The 23,085-nt window shown below is 37.3% G+C and overlaps 1 protein-coding gene across 1 annotated transcript in view; it reads right to left on the bottom strand.

Moving 5' to 3' along the window:
- Positions 1–23,085, bottom strand: part of LOC145769018 (uncharacterized) — a 155,818-nt gene that overhangs the window by 90,958 nt on the left and 41,775 nt on the right. The window contains exons 82-108 of the mRNA XM_082580617.1: positions 22,841–23,003; positions 22,574–22,737; positions 22,242–22,346; positions 22,014–22,133; positions 20,941–21,048; positions 20,724–20,831; positions 20,118–20,280; positions 19,851–20,014; positions 19,519–19,623; positions 16,568–16,687; positions 15,649–15,756; positions 15,432–15,539; positions 14,826–14,988; positions 14,559–14,722; positions 14,227–14,331; positions 13,999–14,118; positions 12,926–13,033; positions 12,709–12,816; positions 12,103–12,265; positions 11,836–11,999; positions 11,504–11,608; positions 8,588–8,707; positions 2,594–2,701; positions 1,949–2,053; positions 1,485–1,670; positions 991–1,116; positions 507–611 (exon numbers count right to left, since the gene is read on the bottom strand). Coding sequence (XP_082436743.1) covers positions 507–611; positions 991–1,116; positions 1,485–1,670; positions 1,949–2,053; positions 2,594–2,701; positions 8,588–8,707; positions 11,504–11,608; positions 11,836–11,999; positions 12,103–12,265; positions 12,709–12,816; positions 12,926–13,033; positions 13,999–14,118; positions 14,227–14,331; positions 14,559–14,722; positions 14,826–14,988; positions 15,432–15,539; positions 15,649–15,756; positions 16,568–16,687; positions 19,519–19,623; positions 19,851–20,014; positions 20,118–20,280; positions 20,724–20,831; positions 20,941–21,048; positions 22,014–22,133; positions 22,242–22,346; positions 22,574–22,737; positions 22,841–23,003 — 3,486 coding nt within the window. The remainder of the gene's footprint in view (positions 1–506; positions 612–990; positions 1,117–1,484; positions 1,671–1,948; positions 2,054–2,593; positions 2,702–8,587; positions 8,708–11,503; positions 11,609–11,835; positions 12,000–12,102; positions 12,266–12,708; positions 12,817–12,925; positions 13,034–13,998; positions 14,119–14,226; positions 14,332–14,558; positions 14,723–14,825; positions 14,989–15,431; positions 15,540–15,648; positions 15,757–16,567; positions 16,688–19,518; positions 19,624–19,850; positions 20,015–20,117; positions 20,281–20,723; positions 20,832–20,940; positions 21,049–22,013; positions 22,134–22,241; positions 22,347–22,573; positions 22,738–22,840; positions 23,004–23,085) is intronic.

The following is a 23,085-nucleotide window of genomic DNA, read 5'->3' as shown; positions in this document are numbered from 1 at the left end:
TTGCTTCATAACCGGGAGTGATATGAACAGGATAGTAAACGTTTTGCTTGTCGCTTTCCCAATCTTCTTTGTAAGGAATCTGATAAAACAAGTAGATGCTTTCATGTCAAAATCATTAAAGAGAACATGGTATGACTCATAACTTAAAACTAACGTTGGATGTTAATGCCGCGGATTTAATTCCTTGTTGTACAATTGGATGATCTCTGCTATCCATTGTTTGGAATCCACGATAGGCATCAATAACGTCTCTTTTCTGCTTCTGGTAATCGATCTGAAATGTACAATAATAAGCTAGGTCTATTCATTTATTTTGGGAAATTAAAAACAGCAAATTAATGATTTGAAAAAGAATAACATTTCATTTAGACCAAGTCAGAGATGTTCGATTGGGAGAAACAAGTCACCCATCTTTTATCGGTTTGCTATCACACAGTATATTCTAATCAATATTTCAAATAATGAAATGTGATAAAATATTCAATTGATTTCAAAGTGAAACATACATCGCTAGCAATCTTTGTCGATTCTTTAGCTCTGATAAATTCTGGAGCATCCACTGGTAGATGATGGTGAGGTAATAACTCTTCCCCTTCTTTCACGTAATTTGGCTGAATGCGAAGAGAAAAACACAGAGTTTCATTGAGAATGTGAATTAATTTGGTATGTTTTGTGCTTTTTTATCATATTGTCACTAAAAATCAATTGAAGTGAAATTCAAAATATTTCAAATAATCTTCATCGAACTTGAAACAGTTGGAAGCATAAGCTGGTTACGTCTTTAGATAAAGTGACATTGTGATTTTGTATAGTCCATCTTGGTCCAAACAGTCATCAGACTTATGGTATAATAAAACAAAACGAAACCTTCAAAACCATCTATCCGTACTCATTTCATTAATTATTTCACTCATGAAAAACATCTTTACCAAATGATTCAAAGCAAGCCATTTCATGTAAGCCAATTGCTGGTTCTTCCAACATACTCACCTTACTAATCATTTCTGATACTTTTCTTGCATGCTCGTGCTCAGGATGAGATATGGTGACATCATTTGGTGCTTTCCCTAGCATTTCGTCCTTATACTTCATTTTATAAAGTGGTTCAGAAGATAACTGAAAATTGTTATCCCAAATTAAAAAGCCATCATATGTCCATTGGAAAGCATGAAATACAACATTATGTAAGTTTCTTGGAATATATAATTCGTCGGCCATGTCACATAAGTGTTAGAAACAAGCCAGTGGTAAAGCAGCTTGTAAGCACACGTCAGCATGAAGACACTGCTGGAAAATCATTGTCAAGACAACAAATTCGTCATTGACATGTTTCGTAACTTCATCTCGTTTGAAAAATGAAAATATGCAAAAGATTTCCATCAATTCCAGTTAACCAAAGGCATACGTTGGATTTTACGAGGACTCGCTGTGGTGACCACTCATACATTGCATCTTGGCGAACAGATGACACCGTTTCAACTTACCACTGAAGCGCGAATAGCTTGAGACAGTTTCTGATCTTGCAAGTCGATATTATAAACGTCCATTCGTTTCTTAGCAGCTTTCGTGTATTGTTTGTTGCTGAGAATCGACTTGACCAAGTTAGAAACTTCCATCTCTGGAGTTATTTCCAACGGCTTGTATTCTCTGATGTACTCTCGATAGACAGGCTGAAACAAAACCACCCATCGTAGTTCAGTCGTTGTGTCAATCTAACACAATCTCACAAGGAATGCGAAACATCATTGAAATCTGTTGCAATACTCTGTCATTATTACCAGGTTAATACAATGTGTATACCGTTTTGGTGGCATGTGCGAAAACAATGAGCATTCTCCATAAAGGTTTGATCAAGCAAAGGTAAACGTTTCATTTTGCAAACAAAATAGTCAATTTCGAATTTAGTTTCAAAACCAGTGAAATGCTTATGTAGAAGCCTATAACGCACGTCATGCAGTTTATCCATGTCTTTATGAGTGTCATACAAATCCGTCTCAGTGTATTTATATTTGTTCTTTCCAATATCTTCAGCATCTTTCTTTTTGTAATTCGCCTGCAAAATCAAAAAACCTCTGAAATCTTGAACTTTTAAAATAGAAAATGAAATCATAAAACAACAATGGTAAACAATATTGAAACGAAGGTGTTATCATTTTCGACATTAAAGTCAATCATAATCATGCGGATCGTGCAGTGCAGTTTTGCATTCAGTCGAAACATAAAGATTTATAAAAATTATTATTAACTCAAGACAAGATTTGTATAATTTTCAACCGAATGTAAATTGTGCAAGTTTAAAAATATACGATTTTATGTAAGATACAATACGGCAACCGCAGCTTCCCACTTGTTGTCGCTAGCTGCTGGAATTATTGTCTTATTTGTACATATGAAAATTCAGACAAATTCAAAACTAGCTTGTTATGAGTGAATGAGTCATTTTATCACCACTATCATGTACACCGTCCGTGGCCATAGTTTGCACTGTGAAATGTGGCGTTATATAAATGCTATTGTTACTACGTACGAAATACAGACTTTTAGCGATACCACGACTATTGCAATTAGTTGTTCACTTTATGACGTCACTCACATCACTTTGCATTTCACTTGACTTCACCGCGGTTTCATAGCCAGGTGTGATGTGCACAGGATAATATAATAAGTCTCTATCACCCATATATTCCTCCTTGTACTTGCGCTGAAAATGAACAAACGTTTTAATGCCAGATGAAGAAGTGTCAGAATTTAATTGAAATGGCTATGAAAAACACAAAATATCATAACTTGTGCAAACCTGAAATCATATCTTTTTACTATTCTTTAAAGTATTTTATACTTAATTTTCAAAGCGACATTTTGAGAGATTACAAAGCTATTCAACGAAAAAGTCCAAAGTTTACTGCTAATCCAATTAATTTGTTTTGCCCTTTTCTTTGTTTCAATGCTTTTTTAACGTTTCAACAGATTCTGAATTGTTGCATCATTCAATAAACTTACAGGGAATGAAGCCCTTCGGTTTTGTTGTTGTTGGCTGCTAAATTGGAAAATATTCAGCAAACAATGTCAAGAAATAGCAGCAAGTGCGTGGTGAAAATGATATAACACTTTGCTACATTTGTGCAGCCTTGTAAGCTACGCTCAAGTAACCTCGGTGCGGGTGAAAAGAGGTCAGAGTTTGTAACATATTGGCCTAAAATCAAAATTTCAAATTTTCAGGTAAACACACCGATTGCTTCAGCCATAGCACAAAACAATTTTATGAAACAGGTATTTTGTTTTGGTGGTGCTCAACAACTATATGGGTAGCATGTTTTAAATGGATGGAGCATCAAAAGATTGTTGTGTGTTTTTTATTTCAGTTAATAAAAGCCTCCATTAGACGTTTCAAAGATTATCACAAGTTTATTCACTTGATTAATGGAAAAGTTGTTGCGACCGACTCGGAGATTTTCCCAGAAGAGCAAGAAGCAAAGAAAATATATGATCACTAGAAAAGAACTTTTGAAACGTTTCTAACTGCAGTTGAAAGAAGCGAAGAAAATCCAAACAGCATCAACAGGCTAGGGTTATTTGCAAATTCACTTTCACACAGAACCAACGCCTCTATCGCAGTTGCAGGGACCTACGACACAGCTAAGACAGCACTCGAAAATGCTTATCACAAAAAGAAAAATATTGTATTTGCTAGGCGTTTCTTGATGACCAGAATCCAAAATTCTACCGAAACGCTCGACGAGTCGGCTACATCTACGCATTACGTCAACTAGCTAGAGAATGTGAATTCGAAAACGTAAACGACGAGATCTAAAAAGATGAACTCACTCGAGATGCGCTTATCTATCAATGGCATCAATTTCAAAACAATTCAACAAAGATTGCTTGAAGATCAAAAGCTGGACTTACCAACCGCTATTAAGACAAGCGCGAATGCTCGATGGCTCGACCAAGCCGAAAAACGCTCAAACTCTTATTTTACGAATTCGCCCCAAGCGTGCTTCATCCATTTCTTTGATAGAAGAAACAACAAAGTCATCCAGCAGCAATTTCAAAACGGCAAAGACGAAACCTACAGCACCTAACCGATGTACAAAACGTGTTTTTTTTTGTCGAGATAATCTCCATCCTGGTGGCAGATCTTTCTGTCCAACGAAAGACAAGCTTTGCAATTGTTTTCCCAATATTGGCAATTTCCAGCGTGTTTGCCAAAATAACTTTCGGAAAGCAGCTGCAATATCATTTGCAGGAAACAAGCCTACAGTTGATGATGCCAGGGCAGCCCCTGATAATGCCTAAACATCTCATGTGTTTTCTGTTCTTGGTTCAGTTCCGGAATGCTTGAACAAAACCACGCTACGTAAACATATAAAAAGAGTGAACCTCGATTGCTTGCTAGACACGGGTGCATCTGACAACTTTATGAGCGCTAAAGCTTCACAACTACAACCTCAAATTTCTACCTCAAGGCAAGTCATCAAAAGTTCAATGGCTTCGGACCAACAAACCGCACAAGTGGAGGGGAATGTGTGCACTGATGTCAAACTTCAAGAAAGAAAGTATGCCAAAGTCATGTTTGGAGTAGTACCAAAACTTTATGCCGGCATCAATCATACTTGGCTAAGGTTTTCTAAACTAGCATAAAGAAGTTGTGTTCAAACTCGGTGGACCACAAAGAAAGTTAGTAATCGCAGACTCTTACTGTGGGGTATCTGCCTCAACCATCGCATCTAGTTTATTCCAAAGCTTGGAACCTAACGCTAAGGCCATCGCTACCAAGTTGCGAAATTTTAACCAAGAAGATCGTCAATTCATCCGGGAGCAGGTGAGCAAACTTTTATCAGAGAAAATCGTGGAGCCTTCTTATCCACCTTGGCGAGCATACGTGCTGGTTGCGAGAGATAGGCGGCATAAAACAAGAATGGTTGTTGACTATTCACAAACTATAAACAGATTGACATTACTTGATGCTCATCTACTCCCTAAAATCAGAGACCAAATTGCAAAACTCGCAGAAGGATCTGTGTTTAGCAGCTTAGACTTAAAATCTGCCTATTATCAAATTTCGTTTGTGCTGCTGACCGACCATTTACGGGTTTTGAAGCCGAAGGAAAACTATTCCAGTTCAATCGTTTACCATTTGGTGTTACAGAAGGTGTGTCGTTTTTTCAAGAATTGTTGACAAACTGATCGGAAAACAAAATTTGGCTGACACATATGCCTATCGTGACAATATAACTGTGGGTGGTTATGATTGTGCAGACCATGATGCGAAATTAAATGCCCTGTTTACAGCAACTAAAGCCTAGGGTATAACTTTCAATGAATCAAAATGTGTTTTTGCTCATAATGAGATTGACTTACTGGGTTATAGACTGTCGCACCGTAAAATCAAACCTGATCCCGAACGCCTTCGACCCCTGCTCGAACTTACCTTGTCAAAATCTCAGCTGAATTATGAGTTTTGGGAATGCTTTCGTACTATGCCAAATGGGTACCAAATTTTCTGAAAAGGTTAGACCTTTAGTGCAATCCAATCTATCCTCTCCTTTTCCTTTACCTTCTGACGCTTTCGAAAGCTTCGAAAATTCACTGCAGGATCTTGCATCTGCTTGCCTTACCAGTGTCAACGAAGGAACTCCGTTTGTAGTTTAGTGTGACGCTTCGTAGCATACGTTAGCTGCTACGTTAAATCAAGGAAAGCAACCTGTTGCCTTCCACTCTCGAGTCTTTTCTCGTTGCGAAGCTAACTATTCAACTGTCGAGAAAGAAGCGTCGGCTATTATGGATGCGGTTAGAAAGTGGAGCCATTTTCCACGTGGCCGCAAGTTCACACTTCTGACAGATCAAAGGGCCGTTTCTTTCATGATTGACCCAAAACTGCTTGGTGAATTTAAAAACAACAAAATATAGCTGTGGCGTGCCGAATTGAGAAATTTTGATTATGACATTTCAAAACCTTGCATTGACCTGATAATGGCAATCTCGTACCAGATGAGTTATCAAGAGCATATGTACTATTTTCAAATTCGCCCGATCTCACCAAAATTCATAAAAAACTTGGACACCGTGGCATTTCACGTTTATCTCATTTCATTCGTACCAAAAATCTCCCCTTTTCAATGGAAGATGTCAAATTTGTTTGTTTGCACTGCGAAATTTGCGCAGAATTGAAATCTCGATTTTATCGTAAATCACACGAAGTGTTGATTAATTTGATGAGACCATGGGAAAGAGTTAGCATTGACTTTAAAGGACCCTTTAATGGCAGGAAGTAGTATACGTTAATTGTTGATGATGAATAAGCTTATAGTCGCTATCCTTTCGCATTTGTATGTGAAGACATGACTGTTATTGTATGTCTTGGTCAGCTCTTTTCTTTATTTGGCCATTCCTTGTACATTCACAGTGACCAAAGTTCTTCATTCTTGTCTCAAGAGCTCGGGCAATATCTTTCTGACAGAGGAAGTGCGAGTACCCGGAGTACACCACATCACTTTACCGCCAACTCTCAATGTGATAGAATTAACCAAAATGTTTCGAGAACTGTCCAGCTGTTGGGAGGAACAGCCGAAAGCTGTTGGGAGGAAGTTCTACCCGAAACTTTGCACGCAGTACGATCTCTCTTATGCACTGCAACCAATGCCACTCCCCATGAACGATTTCTGGGATTTAGTCGTCGAAGTATGTTCTAACACCAAGAAATGGATCAAACAATGGCAACATGGTTTCTACACCTTCTGAATCTCCCTTTCAAAGTTCACGCATACAACAAAACCTTACATCAGAACCTTCATATACACAATAAAATCTTACACCAGAAACTGCAGGAGTGCAGGTACACAGCAAAATCTTACACCAGACATTGATGCAGATTTTCACGCATCGTCTAAAACAAATCACAAAATAACTGAATTTATCATTTCCACACACCTGAGACGTTCTTCCAGAGGAACTAGACGACCTGAAATATATGGTCACAATATATACGACGTTTGAGTTGCCTGTTGGTAATGCGTTGTTTATCATGTGTGAAATTTTTCGTTTACTATTGTATCGTTTTGTCAATTTATTATTGCTTTCCTTTCTGCTTATTCCGATGATCAAGGAGGGAAGAATGTTGTACTGTACAGTATTTACGTCTTGCCAACATTGTGATTGGCATGCTTAATTTAAAGAAGCGGGCAACGCCTCTGGCACTGCAAGCAACCTCTCTCTTCAATTGTTTTACTAGAGCGTGGCAGTCTTATGATTGGAAATTTGTGTTGTAGGCCTACCATGTCACCTATTGCCATTAGTTTATCGTTACTACTTTTATTTTGTGTTTTTGTATTTCAGTCAATAAAAGCCTCAATAGGGCGTTTCAAAGTTTACACACGAAGCTCAGCAGCAGGTTGGATGCCAGCAAAAATGGAAAGATTGTCCAATGGTGTAAGACGCAGGGATCCGGTCACTGTGCGCAGGGCGTTGTTTATGGCAGTGTTGATGTTGTGGCTGTGAGTGCTGCGGCACCAAACAGGTGCACACTGCACAGTACTCTGCTGAAAGATAGACAAAAGTTAAAGCTGCTATTCGCAAAGTGTCAGCTCTTACCCTCCAGCTGGAGCCTGTGCTAGGCGCTTGAGTAGAGCAGCGCTCGATGCCAGTTTATTGCGCAGTGACACCAAATGGTGGCGATATATGAGGGATCTGTTTAATGTCAACTCAAAATATGTTGATTCGTTGCAGAAGAACAGATATTCCATGGTTTTGGACATTTCACTCACGATTAGCTTCTCGATTGTGTAGATGGAAAGCTGCTGCCACAGTTTTGGTTTCGCTGAGTTTTAGTCGCCATTTCTGGAGATAAGTTAAGAGAGTTTTTATCTCCTGGCTCAAGGTGTTTTCTAGGTATTCCCACAACTTTGTGGAGTGGCGAATTGCCAAGTTGTCCCATATGCAGTAAGTTTTTGCGCAGACAGTGGTTGTCAGGTCGTGGGTGAAGATGTTGAAAAAAAGTGGATGCAGGACCGAACCCTATGGGACACCATTTTTCAGGCATTCGAAGATTTTGAAACGAAGACAGACGATAGATATCAGAGGATAAATAGCTGTACAGACAGAATAGCTCAATAGACACTAAAATAATAACAGACATTGCAAAAACATTCAGGAAAAGAGGCAAAATGTAAAAATTCCAGGCCAGAAAAGTGTATCAACTAAGAAATTAATCGATTAAACTGCAATAACTCAATTTCAAACGATCAAAACAGACATTGCAAAATTATTCAGTAAAAAGGACAAATATAAAGAATCCAAATTAAAAAATTGTATAAACAAAAAAATAAACGATTTCCTTCCACCACCAAAATATCAAACAGCTTAGTCAGGAAGAGCAAGGCAAAAAAAATATAACCATATACTCAAAACGGAATAGTCAAAATTAAAAAAAACTTACCTTGGATTTTAGAGAAAAGAGAAACGTTTTAAGAAATAGGAAATTCTTTGAGCAAATCACTAGGTAACTAGGCAACGCAAATAATAAAGTATGTACAAAAAAAAAAAACATAAACAAATAAGATCACAAGAAACATAACAGAAAAAATAGTACTTCAGAAATTAAATCCGCAGCTCTAATTCCTTGTTGCACAACGGGATGATCTTTGCTATCCATTGTTTGGAATCCACGATAGGCATCAATTACGTCTCTCTTGTCTTTCTGATATTCAATCTGTATAAAAGAATCTTTTCAGCAAAATTTCATTTTGATCTGATAAACGAAAACTTGTTGCATTGTTTGTCAATCAAGACAACTTTCAAACATCGCTCATCCACTTACATCACTTGCTATTTTAGCGCTTTCTTTCGCTCTGATCAACTCAGGAGTGTCGCCAGGAAGATTGTGATGTTGCAACATCTTTTCAGCGTCTTTCACATAATCAATCTAAAACAAAAGTAAATCAAATCTATTGTCGAGCCAATTCACAATACAACCACACAAGAAATATACTGTAACAATTTCAAATGCTCGGGCACTTGTTCAATCGCATGCTGCCAAATTGTTGTAGCAACAGCAAATGGCAATGACTTCTTTCGATTCATGTCACTTCCAAGTAAATTACTTTCCGAGATAGACAATTCATTGCTAATTGACTTCAATTTTCAACTTACACTACTAGCCAAATCGGTTGCTTTCTTGTGGTGTTCATGTTCAGGATAACCAATAGCAGGATCAACCGGTCCCTTGCCAACAATCTCTTCTTTATATTGTTTCTTGTATGGATGGGTTGAAACTTTCTGTTGCGCAGTTACAGCATGGGCAAGCTCTTGTATGTCTAAAATCATAAAACGCATTAATTAATCGTTACGGCTTCGAAGAAACAAGCACTCAACAATTAGGTAAAAGTTTGGACTTGATGATAACAACAGATGTCCGACCTGCTCCGATCTGAACGTTTTTGTGCATTTCCTTCGATTTTTCTGTGTACAATTTCTTGCTTTGCACCGGTCGAAGCTCTTTCGATAAAACCATCTCTGGTGTTTCTGGAATCTCAGTGTGATTTCTTCCTCTGTTCTTTTTATGTTCTTCTTTGTATTTTGCCTGAAAAGCATAAAAAGTTTACGATTTCATGTAGCTTTGTTTCATCATCTCTAAGTCTTTACTCATACTTACAGTAGGCCTACATTACTGAACATCATTGGTTCTTGAACTTAATTGTTTTGGTGTGACTCTTTCTAATAGTTTGCCAAAGTTAAGGTAATCAAATGTCAAGGATTAATAAGTGAAGCAAAGCAGTGAATTGTTAGTTTTGAACAAAACCTTTATGAAAAAGTTTACAGTAGTATATTCTGCACTCGGCTTCTTTGTACACAATAAAGTTTGATATTAGAAAATCAGTTACCAGCACCTATCGAATCTAAAAAAATAAAAAAAACAGACTCATCTCCCGTGAATTTAACTCACATCGCGGGTACACTGTCAATCTCAAAGGCAAAACATTTTCACTCAGCCTGGATAAATAATCCTCTTTGAATATTAGAACTTACATCCGATAGAGATTTCTCTCCTTCCTTCATGGTTTTATATTCTTCAGTATCAGTAACTTTGTATTTGTTCTTATCCTTTGTTTGTTCATAGTCTTCTTTGTAAGGAACCTGTTGCAAGATGATTTGTATCAAGTCAGCGTATAACAATGGTTTAATGTTATTTTTTACACTGTCTATCCAATCATATTACAAATGCAAGCTATGACGTGTTTCTTACATCGCCAGTTGCTTTCTTAACATCAGCAGCTATTTCATAGGCCGGAGTGATATGAACAGGATAGTAGATGTTTTGCTTGTCGCTTTCCCAGTCTTCTTTGTACGCGGCCTAAAAGAATACAATGTATATTGAGCTGTGACTTTGATGCAATGGTGCAGGCGGAAAGAACAATGTTTCAGCATGCTTTAATTGACGCAGTTTCCTTTCGAAGCTGCAAGTCCTACTCAAATCAATAATAGCTTTATCTCAGTTTAAAGCAACACGCATTCAAATAGTTTGACGTTTATGAGCCAACTACAGTAAATGTATCAACAATCAAATTAAGATTTCTGCTCAAAACATAAGCCTGCCATCAATTAGCAGACCGATTGCGTGTCACAGAACAAAAAGAAGGCTCGTTCTGTTGCAATTTCACATTTGTAAGAAATACTGAATGTAGAGTGGCATGTTATGGTGCCGAGGAACAGTCCGAAGACCATTTAATTAATGATTTCACTATCTTATAGCCACCGAATAGAGCAGAAGTTCTCAGTGTCTCCGATGGTGAATCCAAAGATCACATACTCCAGTATCCTTTCTGGTTCCAGGACAGTAAGAGAAATATCGATAGCTTGGTGTGGTAAAATGATGTACATTTGGTCCCAGAAGCTCAAACAAAGACGATAAAAACTACTGTATAGTCTATATGCGACAATTTAAGACCGAGTGAAAAGAATTGAGAGAATCAAAACGAAGGAGAGTTGGGTGGAAGAATGCTATCCAGTACGTTAAAGGAGTAATTTCAAATGCGATAGACTTTTCTTTTTTGATGATGGGATGCGTCCGAACGGTATCGTTAATCTTAATGAACTTAGAGTGATCATCAACGACAGAGTCGAGTTTTGAATGGTAATCTTCTGTATTTGGGATCGCAGTTTCAAATTTCAAATGGGTATGATACAATAGAATGATGTAGTTGCATCAGATCAGAAAAGAGGAATTTTAAACTTAGTGATGCTGAAAGAAAAGATGGTAACAATCACTTTGCCAACTCACATCATCAGTCAGGGCGGCTGCTTTAATTCCTTGTTGCACAACGGGATGATCTTTGCTATCCATTGTTTGGAATCCACGATAGGCATCAATTACGTCTCTCTTATCTTTCTGATATTCAATCTATATAAAAGAATCTTTTCAGCAAAAGTTCATTTTGATCTGATAAACAAACACTTGTTGCATTATTTGTCAATCAAGACAACTTTCAAACATCGCTCATCCACTTACATCACTTGCTATTTTAGCGCTTTCTTTCGCTCTGATCAACTCAGGAGTGTCGCCAGGAAGATTGTGATGTTGCAACATCTTTTCAGCGTCTTTCACATAATCAATCTGAAACAAAAGTAAATCAAATCTATTGTCGAGCCAATTCACAATACAACCACACAAGAAATATACTGTAACAATTTCAAATGCTCGGGCACTTGTTCAATCGCATGCTGCCAAATTGTTGTAGCAATAGAAAATGGCAGTGACTTCTTTGGATTCATGTCACTTCCAAGTAAATTACTTTCCGAGACGCACAATTCATTGCTAATTGACTTCAATTTTCAACTTACACTACTAGCCAAATCGGTTGCTTTCTTGTGGTGTTCATGTTCAGGATAACCAATAGCAGGATCAACCGGTCCCTTGCCAACAATCTCTTCTTTATATTGTTTCTTGTATGGATGGGTTGAAACTTTTTGTTGCGCAGTTACAGCATGGGCAAGCTCTTGTATGTCTAAAATCATAAAACGCATTAATTAATCGTTACGGCTTCGAAGAAACAAGCACTCAACAATTAGGTAAATGTTTCGACTTGATGATAACAACAGATGTCCGACCTGCTCCGATCTGAACGTTTTTGTGCATTTCCTTCGATTTTTCTGTGTACAATTTCTTGCTTTGCACCGGTCGAAGCTCTTTCGATAAAACCATCTCTGGTGTTTCTGGAATCTCAGTGTGATTTCTTCCTCTGTTCTTTTCATATTCTTCTTTGTATTTTGCCTGAAAAGCATAAAAAGTTTACGATTTCATGTAGCTTTGTTTCATCATCTCTAAGTCTTTACTCATACTTACAGTAGGCCTACATTACTGAACATCATTGGTTCTTGAACTTAATTGTTTTGGATTGACTCTCTCTGATAGTTTGCCAAAGTTAAGGTAATCAAATGTCAAGGTTTACTAAGTGAAGCAAAGCAGCGAATTGTTAGTTTTGAACAAAACCTTTATGAAAAAGTTTACAGTAGTATATTCTGCACTCGGCTTCTTTGTACACAATAAAGTTTGATATAAGAAAATCAGTTACCAGCACCTATCGAATCTAAAAAAAAGAAAACAGACTCATCTCCCGTGAACTTAACACACATCGCGGGTACACTGTCAATCTCAAAGCCAAAACATTTTTACTCAGCCTGGATAAATAATCCTCTTTGAATATTAGAACTTACATCCGATAGAGATTTCTCTCCTTCCTTCATGGTTTTATATTCTTCAGTATCAGTAACTTTGTATTTGTTCTTATCCTTTGTTTGTTCATAGTCTTCTTTGTAAGGAACCTGTTGCAAGATGATTTGTATCAAGTCAGCGTATAACAACGGTTTAATGCTATTATATACACTGTCTATCCAATCATATTACAAATGCAAGCTATGACATGTTTCTTACATCGCCAGTTGCTTTCTTAACATCAGCAGCTATTTCATAGGCCGGAGTGATATGAACAGGATAGTAGATGTTTTGCTTGTCGCTTTCCCAGTCTTCTTTGTACGCGGCCTAAAAGAATACAATATATATTGAGCTGTGACTTTGATGCAATGGTGCAGGCGGAAAGAACAATGTTTCAGCTTGCTTCAATTGACGCAGTTTCCTTTCGAAGCTGCAAGTCCTACTCAAATCAATAATAGCTTTATCTCAGTTTAAAGCAACACTATCGCTGTCAATTCTTGCTACAAATCGGCTGCCGAGAAACATTAAAATAGTTTGACGTTTATGAGCCAACTACAGTAAATGTATCAACAATCAAATTAAGATTTCTGCTCAAAACATAAGCCTGCCATCAATTAGCAGACCGATTGCGTGTCACAGAACAAAAAGAAGGCTCGTTCTGTTGCAATTTCACATTTGTAAGAAATACTGAATGTGGAGTGGCATGTTATGGTGCCGAGGAACAGTCCGAAGACCATTTAATTAATGATTTCACTATCTTATAGCCACCGAATAGAGCAGAAGTTCTCAGTGTCTCAGATGGTGAATCCAAAGATCACATACTCCAGTATCCTTTCTGGTTCCAGGACAGTACGAGAAATATCGATAGCTTGGTGTGGTAAAATGATGGACATTTGGTCCCAGAAGCTCAAACAAAGACGATAAAAACTACTGTATAGTCTATATGCGACAATTTAAGATCGAGTGAAAAGAATTGAGAGAATCAAAACGAAGGAGAGTTGGGTGGAAGAATGCTATCCAGTACGTTAAAGGAGTAATTTCAAATGCGATAGACTTTTCTTTTTTGATGATGGGATGCGTCCGAACGGTATCGTTAATCTTAATGAACTTAGAGTGATCATCAACGACAGAGTCGAGTTTTGAATGGTAATCTTCTCTATTTGGAATCGCAGTTTCAAATTTCAAATGGGTATGATACAATAGAATGATGTAGTTGCATCAGATCAGAAAAGAGTAATTATAACTTAGTGATGCTGAAAGAAAAGATGGTAACAATCACTTTGCCAACTCACATCATCAGTCAGGGCGGCTGCTTTAATTCCTTGTTGCACAACGGGATGATCTTTGCTATCCATTGTTTGGAATCCACGATAGGCATCAATTACGTCTCTCTTATCTTTCTGATATTCAATCTATATAAAAGAATCTTTTCAGCAAAAGTTCATTTTGATCTGATAAACAAACACTTGTTGCATTGTTTGTCAATCAAGACAACTTTCAAACATCGCTCATCCACTTACATCACTTGCTATTTTAGCGCTTTCTTTCGCTCTGATCAACTCAGGAGTGTCGCCAGGAAGATTGTGATGTTGCAACATCTTTTCAGCGTCTTTCACATAATCAATCTGAAACAAAAGTAAATCAAATCTATTGTCGAGCCAATTCACAATACAACCACACAAGAAATATACTGTAACATTTTCAAATGCTCGGGCACTTGTTCAATCGCATGCTGCCAAATTGTTGTAGCAACAGAAAATGGCAATAACTTCTTTGGATTCATGTCACTTCCAAGTAAATTACTTTCCGAGACGCACAATTCATTGCTAATTGACTTCAATTTTCAACTTACACTACTAGCCAAATCGGTTGCTTTCTTGTGGTGTTCATGTTCAGGATAACCAATAGCAGGATCAACCGGTCCCTTGCCAACAATCTCTTCTTTATATTGTTTCTTGTATGGATGGGTTGAAACTTTCTGTTGCGCAGTTACAGCATGGGCAAGCTCTTGTATGTCTAAAATCATAAAACGCATTAATTAATCGTTACGGCTTCGAAGAAACAAGCACTCAACAATTAGGTAAAAGTTTCGACTTGATGATAACAACAGATGTCCGACCTGCTCCGATCTGAACGTTTTTGTGCATTTCCTTCGATTTTTCTGTGTACAATTTCTTGCTTTGCACCGGTCGAAGCTCTTTCGATAAAACCATCTCTGGTGTTTCTGGAATCTCAGTGTGATTTCTTCCTCTGTTCTTTTCATATTCTTCTTTGTATTTTACCTGAAAAGCATAAAAAGTTTACGATTTTATGTAGCTTTGTTTCATCATCTCTAAGTCTTTACTCATACTTACAGCAGGCCTACATTACTGAACATCATTGGTTCTTGAACTTAATTGTTTTGGTGTGACTCTTTCTGATAGTTTGCCAAAGTTAAGGTAATCAAATGTCAAGGTTTACTAAGTGAAGCAAAGCAGCGAATTGTTAGTTTTGAACAAAACCTTTATGAAAAAGTTTACAGTAGTATATTCTGCACTCGGCTTCTTTGTACAAAATAAAGTTTGATATTAGAAAATCAGTTACCAGCACCTATCGAATCTAAGAAAAAGAAAACAGACTCATCTCCCGTGAATTTAACACACATCGCGGGTACACTGTCAATCTCAAAGGCAAAACATTTTCACTCAGCCTGGATAAATAATCCTCTTTGAATATTAGAACTTACATCCGATAGAGATTTCTCTCCTTCCTTCATGGTTTTATATTCTTCAGTATCAGTAACTTTGTATTTGTTCTTATCCTTTGTTTGTTCATAGTCTTCTCTGTAAGGAACCTGTTGCAAGATGATTTGTATCAAGTCAGCGTATAACAATGGTTTAATGTTATTTTTTACACTGTCTATCCAAGCATATTACAAATGCAAGCTATGACGTGTTTCTTACATCGCCAGTTGCTTTCTTAACATCAGCAGCTATTTCATAGGCCGGAGTGATATGAACAGGATAGTAGATGTTTTGCTTGTCGCTTTCCCAGTCTTCTTTGTACGCGGCCTAAAAGAATACAATATATATTGAGCTGTGACTTTGATGCAATGGTGCAGGCGGAAAGAACAATGTTTCAGCATGCTTTAATTGACGCAGTTTCCTTTCGAAGCTGCAAGTCCTACTCAAATCAATAATAGCTTTATCTCAGTTTAAAGCAACACGCATTAAAATAGTTTGACGTTTATGAGCCAACTACAGTAAATGTATCAACAGTCAAATTAAGATTTCTGCTCAAAACATAAGCCTGCCATCAATTAGCAGACCGATTGCGTGTCACAGATCTTATAGCCACCGAATAGAGCAGAAGTTCTCAGTTTCTCCGATGGTGAATCCAAAGATCACATACTACAGTATCTTTTCTGGTTCCAGGACAGTACGAGAAATATCGATAGCTTGGTGTGGTAAAATGGTGGACATTTGGTCCCAGAAGCTCAAACAAAGACGATAAAAACTACTGTATAGTCTATATGCGACAATTTAAGACCGAGTGAAAAGAATTGAGAGAATCAAAACGAAGGAGAGTTGGGTGGAAGAATGCTATCCAGTACGTTAAAGGAGTAATTTCAAATGCGATAGACTTTTCTTTTTTGATGATGGGATGCGTCCGAACGGTATCGTTAATCTTAATGAACTTAGAGTAATCATCAACGACAGAGTCGAGTTTTGAATGGTAATCTTCTGTATTTGGAATCGCAGTTTCAAATTTCAAATGGGTATGATACAATAGAATGATGTAGTTGCACCAGATCAGAAATGAGGAATTTTAAACTTAGTGATGCTGAAAGAAAAGATGGTAACAATCACTTTACCAACTCACATCATTAGTCAGGGCGGCTGCTTTAATTCCTTGTTGCACAACGGGATGATCTTTGCTATCCATTGTTTGGAATCCACGATAGGCATCAATTACGTCTCTCTTATCTTTCTGATATTCAATCTATATAAAAGAATCTTTTCAGCAAAAGTTCATTTTGATCTGATAAACAAACACTTGTTGCATTGTTTGTCAATCAAGACAACTTTCAAACATCGCTCATCCACTTACATCACTTGCTATTTTAGCGCTTTCTTTCGCTCTGATCAACTCAGGAGTGTCGCCAGGAAGATTGTGATGTTGCAACATCTTTTCAGCGTCTTTCACATAATCAATCTGAAACAAAAGTAAATCAAATCTATTGTCGAGCCAATTCACAATACAACCACACAAGAAATATACTGTAACAATTTCAAATGCTCGAGCACTTGTTCAATCGCATGCTGCCAAATTGTTGTAGCAACAGAAAATGGCAATGACTTCTTTGGATTCATGTCACTTCCAAGTAAATTACTTTCCGAGACGCACAATTCATTGCTAATTGACTTCAATTTTCAACTTACACTACTAGCCAAATCGGTTGCTTTCTTGTGATGTTCATGTTCAGGATAACCAATAGCAGGATCAACCGGTCCCTTGCCAACAATCTCTTCTTTATATTGTTTCTTGTATGGATGGGTTGAAACTTTCTGTTGCGCAGTTACAGCATGGGCAAGCTCTTGTATGTCTAAAATCATAAAACGCATTAATTAATCGTTACGGCTTCGAAGAAACAAGCACTCAACAATTAGGTAAAAGTTTCGACTTGATGATAACAACAGATGTCCGACCTGCTCCGATCTGAACGTTTTTGTGCATTTCCTTCGATTTTTCTGTGTACAATTTCTTGCTTTGTACCGGTCGAAGCTCTTTCGATAAAACCATCTCTGGTGTTTCTGGAATCTCAGTGTGATTTCTTCCTCTGTTCTTTTCATATTCTTCTTTGTATTTTGCCTGAAAAGCATAAAAAGTTTACGATTTCATGTAGCTTTGTTTCATCATCTCTAAGTCTTTACTCATACTTACAGCAGGCCTACATTACTGAACATCATTGGTTCTTGAACTTAATTGTTTTGGTGTGACTCTTTCTGATAGTTTGCCAAAGTTAAGGTAATCAAATGTCAAGGTTTACTAAGTGAAGCAAAGCAGCGAATTGTTAGTTTTGAACAAAACCTTTATGAAAAAGTTTACAGTAGTATATTCTGCACTCGGCTTCTTTGTACACAATAAAGTTTGATATAAGAAAATCAGTTACCAGCACCTATCGAATCTAAAAAAAAGAAAACAGACTCATCTCCCGTGAACTTAACACACATCGCGGGTACACTGTCAATCTCAAAGGCAAAACATTTTCACTCAGCCTGGATAAATAATCCTCTTTGAATATTAGAACTTACATCCGATAGAGATTTCTCTCCTTCCTTCATGGTTTTATATTCTTCAGTATCAGTAACTTTGTATTTGTTCTTATCCTTTGTTTGTTCATAATCTTCTTTGTAAGGAACCTGTTGCAAGATGATTTGTATCAAGTCAGCGTATAACAATGGTTTAATGCTATTATTTACACTGTCTATCCAAGCATATTACAAATGCAAGCTATGACATGTTTCTTACATCGCCAGTTGCTTTCTTAACATCAGCAGCTATTTCATAGGCCGGAGTGATATGAACAGGATAGTAGATGTTTTGCTTGTCGCTTTCCCAGTCTTCTTTGTACGCGGCCTAAAAGAATACAATATATATTGAGCTGTGACTTTGATGCAATGGTGCAGGCGGAAAGAACAATGTTTCAGCTTGCTTCAATTGACGCAGTTTCCTTTCGAAGCTGCAAGTCCTACTCAAATCAATAATAGCTTTATCTCAGTTTAAAGCAACACTATCGCTGTCAATTCTTGCTACAAATCGGCTGCCGAGAAACATTAAAATAGTTTGACGTTTATGAGCCAACTACAGTAAATGTATCAACAGTCAAATTAAGATTTCTGCTCAAAACATAAGCCTGCCATCAATTAGCAGACCGATTGCGTGTCACAGAACAAAAAGAAGGCTCGTTCTGTTGCAATTTTACATTTGTAAGAAATACTGAATGTGGAGTGGCATGTTATGGTGCCGAGGAACAGTCCGAAGACCATTTAATTAATGATTTCACTATCTTATAGCCACCGAATAGAGCAGAAGTTCTCAGTGTCTCAGATGGTGAATCCAAAGATCACATACTCCAGTATCCTTTCTGGTTCCAGGACAGTACGAGAAATATCGATAGCTTGGTGTGGTAAAATAATGGACATTTGGTCCCAGAAGCTCAAACAAAGACGATAAAAACTACTGTATAGTCTATATGCGACAATTTAAGATCGAGTGAAAAGAATTGAGAGAATCAAAACGAAGGAGAGTTGGGTGGAAGAATGCTATCCAGTACGTTAAAGGAGTAATTTCAAATGCGATAGACTTTTCTTGTTTGATGATGGGATGCGTCCGAACGGTATCGTTAATCTTAATGAACTTAGAGTGATCATCAACGACAGAGTCGAGTTTTGAATGGTAATCTTCTGTATTTGGAATCGCAGTTTCAAATTTCAAATGGGTATGATACAATAGAATGATGTAGTTGCATCAGATCAGAAAAGAGTAATTTAAACTTAGTGATGCTGAAAGAAAAGATGGTAACAATCACTTTGCCAACTCACATCATCAGTCAGGGCGGCTGCTTTAATTCCTTGTTGCACAACGGGATGATCTTTGCTATCCATTGTTTGGAATCCACGATAGGCATCAATTACGTCTCTCTTATCTTTCTGATATTCAATCTATATAAAAGAATCTTTTCAGCAAAAGTTCATTTTGATCTGATAAACAAACACTTGTTGCATTGTTTGTCAATCAAGACAACTTTCAAACATCGCTCATCCACTTACATCACTTGCTATTTTAGCGCTTTCTTTCGCTCTGATCAACTCAGGAGTGTCGCCAGGAAGATTGTGATGTTGCAACATCTTTTCAGCGTCTTTCACATAATCAATCTGAAACAAAAGTAAATCAAATCTATTGTCGAGCCAATTCACAATACAACCACACAAGAAATATACTGTAACAATTTCAAATGCTCGAGCACTTGTTCAATCGCATGCTGCCAAATTGTTGTAGCAACAGAAAATGGCAATGACTTCTTTGGATTCATGTCACTTCCAAGTAAATTACTTTCCGAGACGCACAATTCATTGCTAATTGACTTCAATTTTCAACTTACACTACTAGCCAAATCGGTTGCTTTCTTGTGGTGTTCATGTTCAGGATAACCAATAGCAGGATCAACCGGTCCCTTGCCAACAATCTCTTCTTTATATTGTTTCTTGTATGGATGGGTTGAAACTTTCTGTTGCGCAGTTACAGCATGGGCAAGCTCTTGTATGTCTAAAATCATAAAACGCATTAATTAATCGTTACGGCTTCGAAGAAACAAGCACTCAACAATTAGGTAAATGTTTCGACTTGATGATAACAACAGATGTCCGACCTGCTCCGATCTGAACGTTTTTGTGCATTTCCTTCGATTTTTCTGTGTACAATTTCTTGCTTTGTACCGGTCGAAGCTCTTTCGATAAAACCATCTCTGGTGTTTCTGGAATCTCAGTGTGATTTCTTCCTCTGTTCTTTTCATATTCTTCTTTGTATTTTGCCTGAAAAGCATAAAAAGTTTACGATTTCATGTAGCTTTGTTTCATCATCTCTAAGTCTTTACTCATACTTACAGCAGGCCTACATTACTGAACATCATTGGTTCTTGAACTTAATTGTTTTGGTGTGACTCTTTCTGATAGTTTGCCAAAGTTAAGGTAATCAAATGTCAAGGTTTACTAAGTGAAGCAAAGCAGCGAATTGTTAGTTTTGAACAAAACCTTTATGAAAAAGTTTACAGTAGTATATTCTGCACTCGGCTTCTTTGTACACAATAAAGTTTGATATAAGAAAATCAGTTACCAGCACCTATCGAATCTAAAAAAAAGAAAACAGACTCATCTCCCGTGAACTTAACACACATCGCGGGTACACTGTCAATCTCAAAGGCAAAACATTTTCACTCAGCCTGGATAAATAATCCTCTTTGAATATTAGAACTTACATCCGATAGAGATTTCTCTCCTTCCTTCATGGTTTTATATTCTTCAGTATCAGTAACTTTGTATTTGTTCTTATCCTTTGTTTGTTCATAATCTTCTTTGTAAGGAACCTGTTGCAAGATGATTTGTATCAAGTCAGCGTATAACAATGGTTTAATGCTATTATTTACACTGTCTATCCAAGCATATTACAAATGCAAGCTATGACATGTTTCTTACATCGCCAGTTGCTTTCTTAACATCAGCAGCTATTTCATAGGCCGGAGTGATATGAACAGGATAGTAGATGTTTTGCTTGTCGCTTTCCCAGTCTTCTTTGTACGCGGCCTAAAAGAATACAATATATATTGAGCTGTGACTTTGATGCAATGGTGCAGGCGGAAAGAACAATGTTTCAGCTTGCTTCAATTGACGCAGTTTCCTTTCGAAGCTGCAAGTCCTACTCAAATCAATAATAGCTTTATCTCAGTTTAAAGCAACACTATCGCTGTCAATTCTTGCTACAAATCGGCTGCCGAGAAACATTAAAATAGTTTGACGTTTATGAGCCAACTACAGTAAATGTATCAACAGTCAAATTAAGATTTCTGCTCAAAACATAAGCCTGCCATCAATTAGCAGACCGATTGCGTGTCACAGAACAAAAAGAAGGCTCGTTCTGTTGCAATTTTACATTTGTAAGAAATACTGAATGTGGAGTGGCATGTTATGGTGCCGAGGAACAGTCCGAAGACCATTTAATTAATGATTTCACTATCTTATAGCCACCGAATAGAGCAGAAGTTCTCAGTGTCTCAGATGGTGAATCCAAAGATCACATACTCCAGTATCCTTTCTGGTTCCAGGACAGTACGAGAAATATCGATAGCTTGGTGTGGTAAAATAATGGACATTTGGTCCCAGAAGCTCAAACAAAGACGATAAAAACTACTGTATAGTCTATATGCGACAATTTAAGATCGAGTGAAAAGAATTGAGAGAATCAAAACGAAGGAGAGTTGGGTGGAAGAATGCTATCCAGTACGTTAAAGGAGTAATTTCAAATGCGATAGACTTTTCTTGTTTGATGATGGGATGCGTCCGAACGGTATCGTTAATCTTAATGAACTTAGAGTGATCATCAACGACAGAGTCGAGTTTTGAATGGTAATCTTCTGTATTTGGAATCGCAGTTTCAAATTTCAAATGGGTATGATACAATAGAATGATGTAGTTGCATCAGATCAGAAAAGAGTAATTTAAACTTAGTGATGCTGAAAGAAAAGATGGTAACAATCACTTTGCCAACTCACATCATCAGTCAGGGCGGCTGCTTTAATTCCTTGTTGCACAACGGGATGATCTTTGCTATCCATTGTTTGGAATCCACGATAGGCATCAATTACGTCTCTCTTATCTTTCTGATATTCAATCTATATAAAAGAATCTTTTCAGCAAAAGTTCATTTTGATCTGATAAACAAACACTTGTTGCATTGTTTGTCAATCAAGACAACTTTCAAACATCGCTCATCCACTTACATCACTTGCTATTTTAGCGCTTTCTTTCGCTCTGATCAACTCAGGAGTGTCGCCAGGAAGATTGTGATGTTGCAACATCTTTTCAGCGTCTTTCACATAATCAATCTGAAACAAAAGTAAATCAAATCTATTGTCGAGCCAATTCACAATACAACCACACAAGAAATATACTGTAACAATTTCAAATGCTCGAGCACTTGTTCAATCGCATGCTGCCAAATTGTTGTAGCAACAGAAAATGGCAATGACTTCTTTGGATTCATGTCACTTCCAAGTAAATTACTTTCCGAGACGCACAATTCATTGCTAATTGACTTCAATTTTCAACTTACACTACTAGCCAAATCGGTTGCTTTCTTGTGGTGTTCATGTTCAGGATAACCAATAGCAGGATCAACCGGTCCCTTGCCAACAATCTCTTCTTTATATTGTTTCTTGTATGGATGGGTTGAAACTTTCTGTTGCGCAGTTACAGCATGGGCAAGCTCTTGTATGTCTAAAATCATAAAACGCATTAATTAATCGTTACGGCTTCGAAGAAACAAGCACTCAACAATTAGGTAAATGTTTCGACTTGATGATAACAACAGATGTCCGACCTGCTCCGATCTGAACGTTTTTGTGCATTTCCTTCGATTTTTCTGTGTACAATTTCTTGCTTTGTACCGGTCGAAGCTCTTTCGATAAAACCATCTCTGGTGTTTCTGGAATCTCAGTGTGATTTCTTCCTCTGTTCTTTTCATATTCTTCTTTGTATTTTGCCTGAAAAGCATAAAAAGTTTACGATTTCATGTAGCTTTGTTTCATCATCTCTAAGTCTTTACTCATACTTACAGCAGGCCTA

The sequence above is a fragment of the Aplidium turbinatum genome, chromosome 4 (genome assembly GCF_918807975.1).
Source record: "Aplidium turbinatum chromosome 4, kaAplTurb1.1, whole genome shotgun sequence".
NCBI lineage: Eukaryota > Metazoa > Chordata > Ascidiacea > Aplousobranchia > Polyclinidae > Aplidium > Aplidium turbinatum.
Note: the sequence above shows the minus strand (reverse complement) of the source record. Positions and strands in the feature narration are given on the sequence as shown.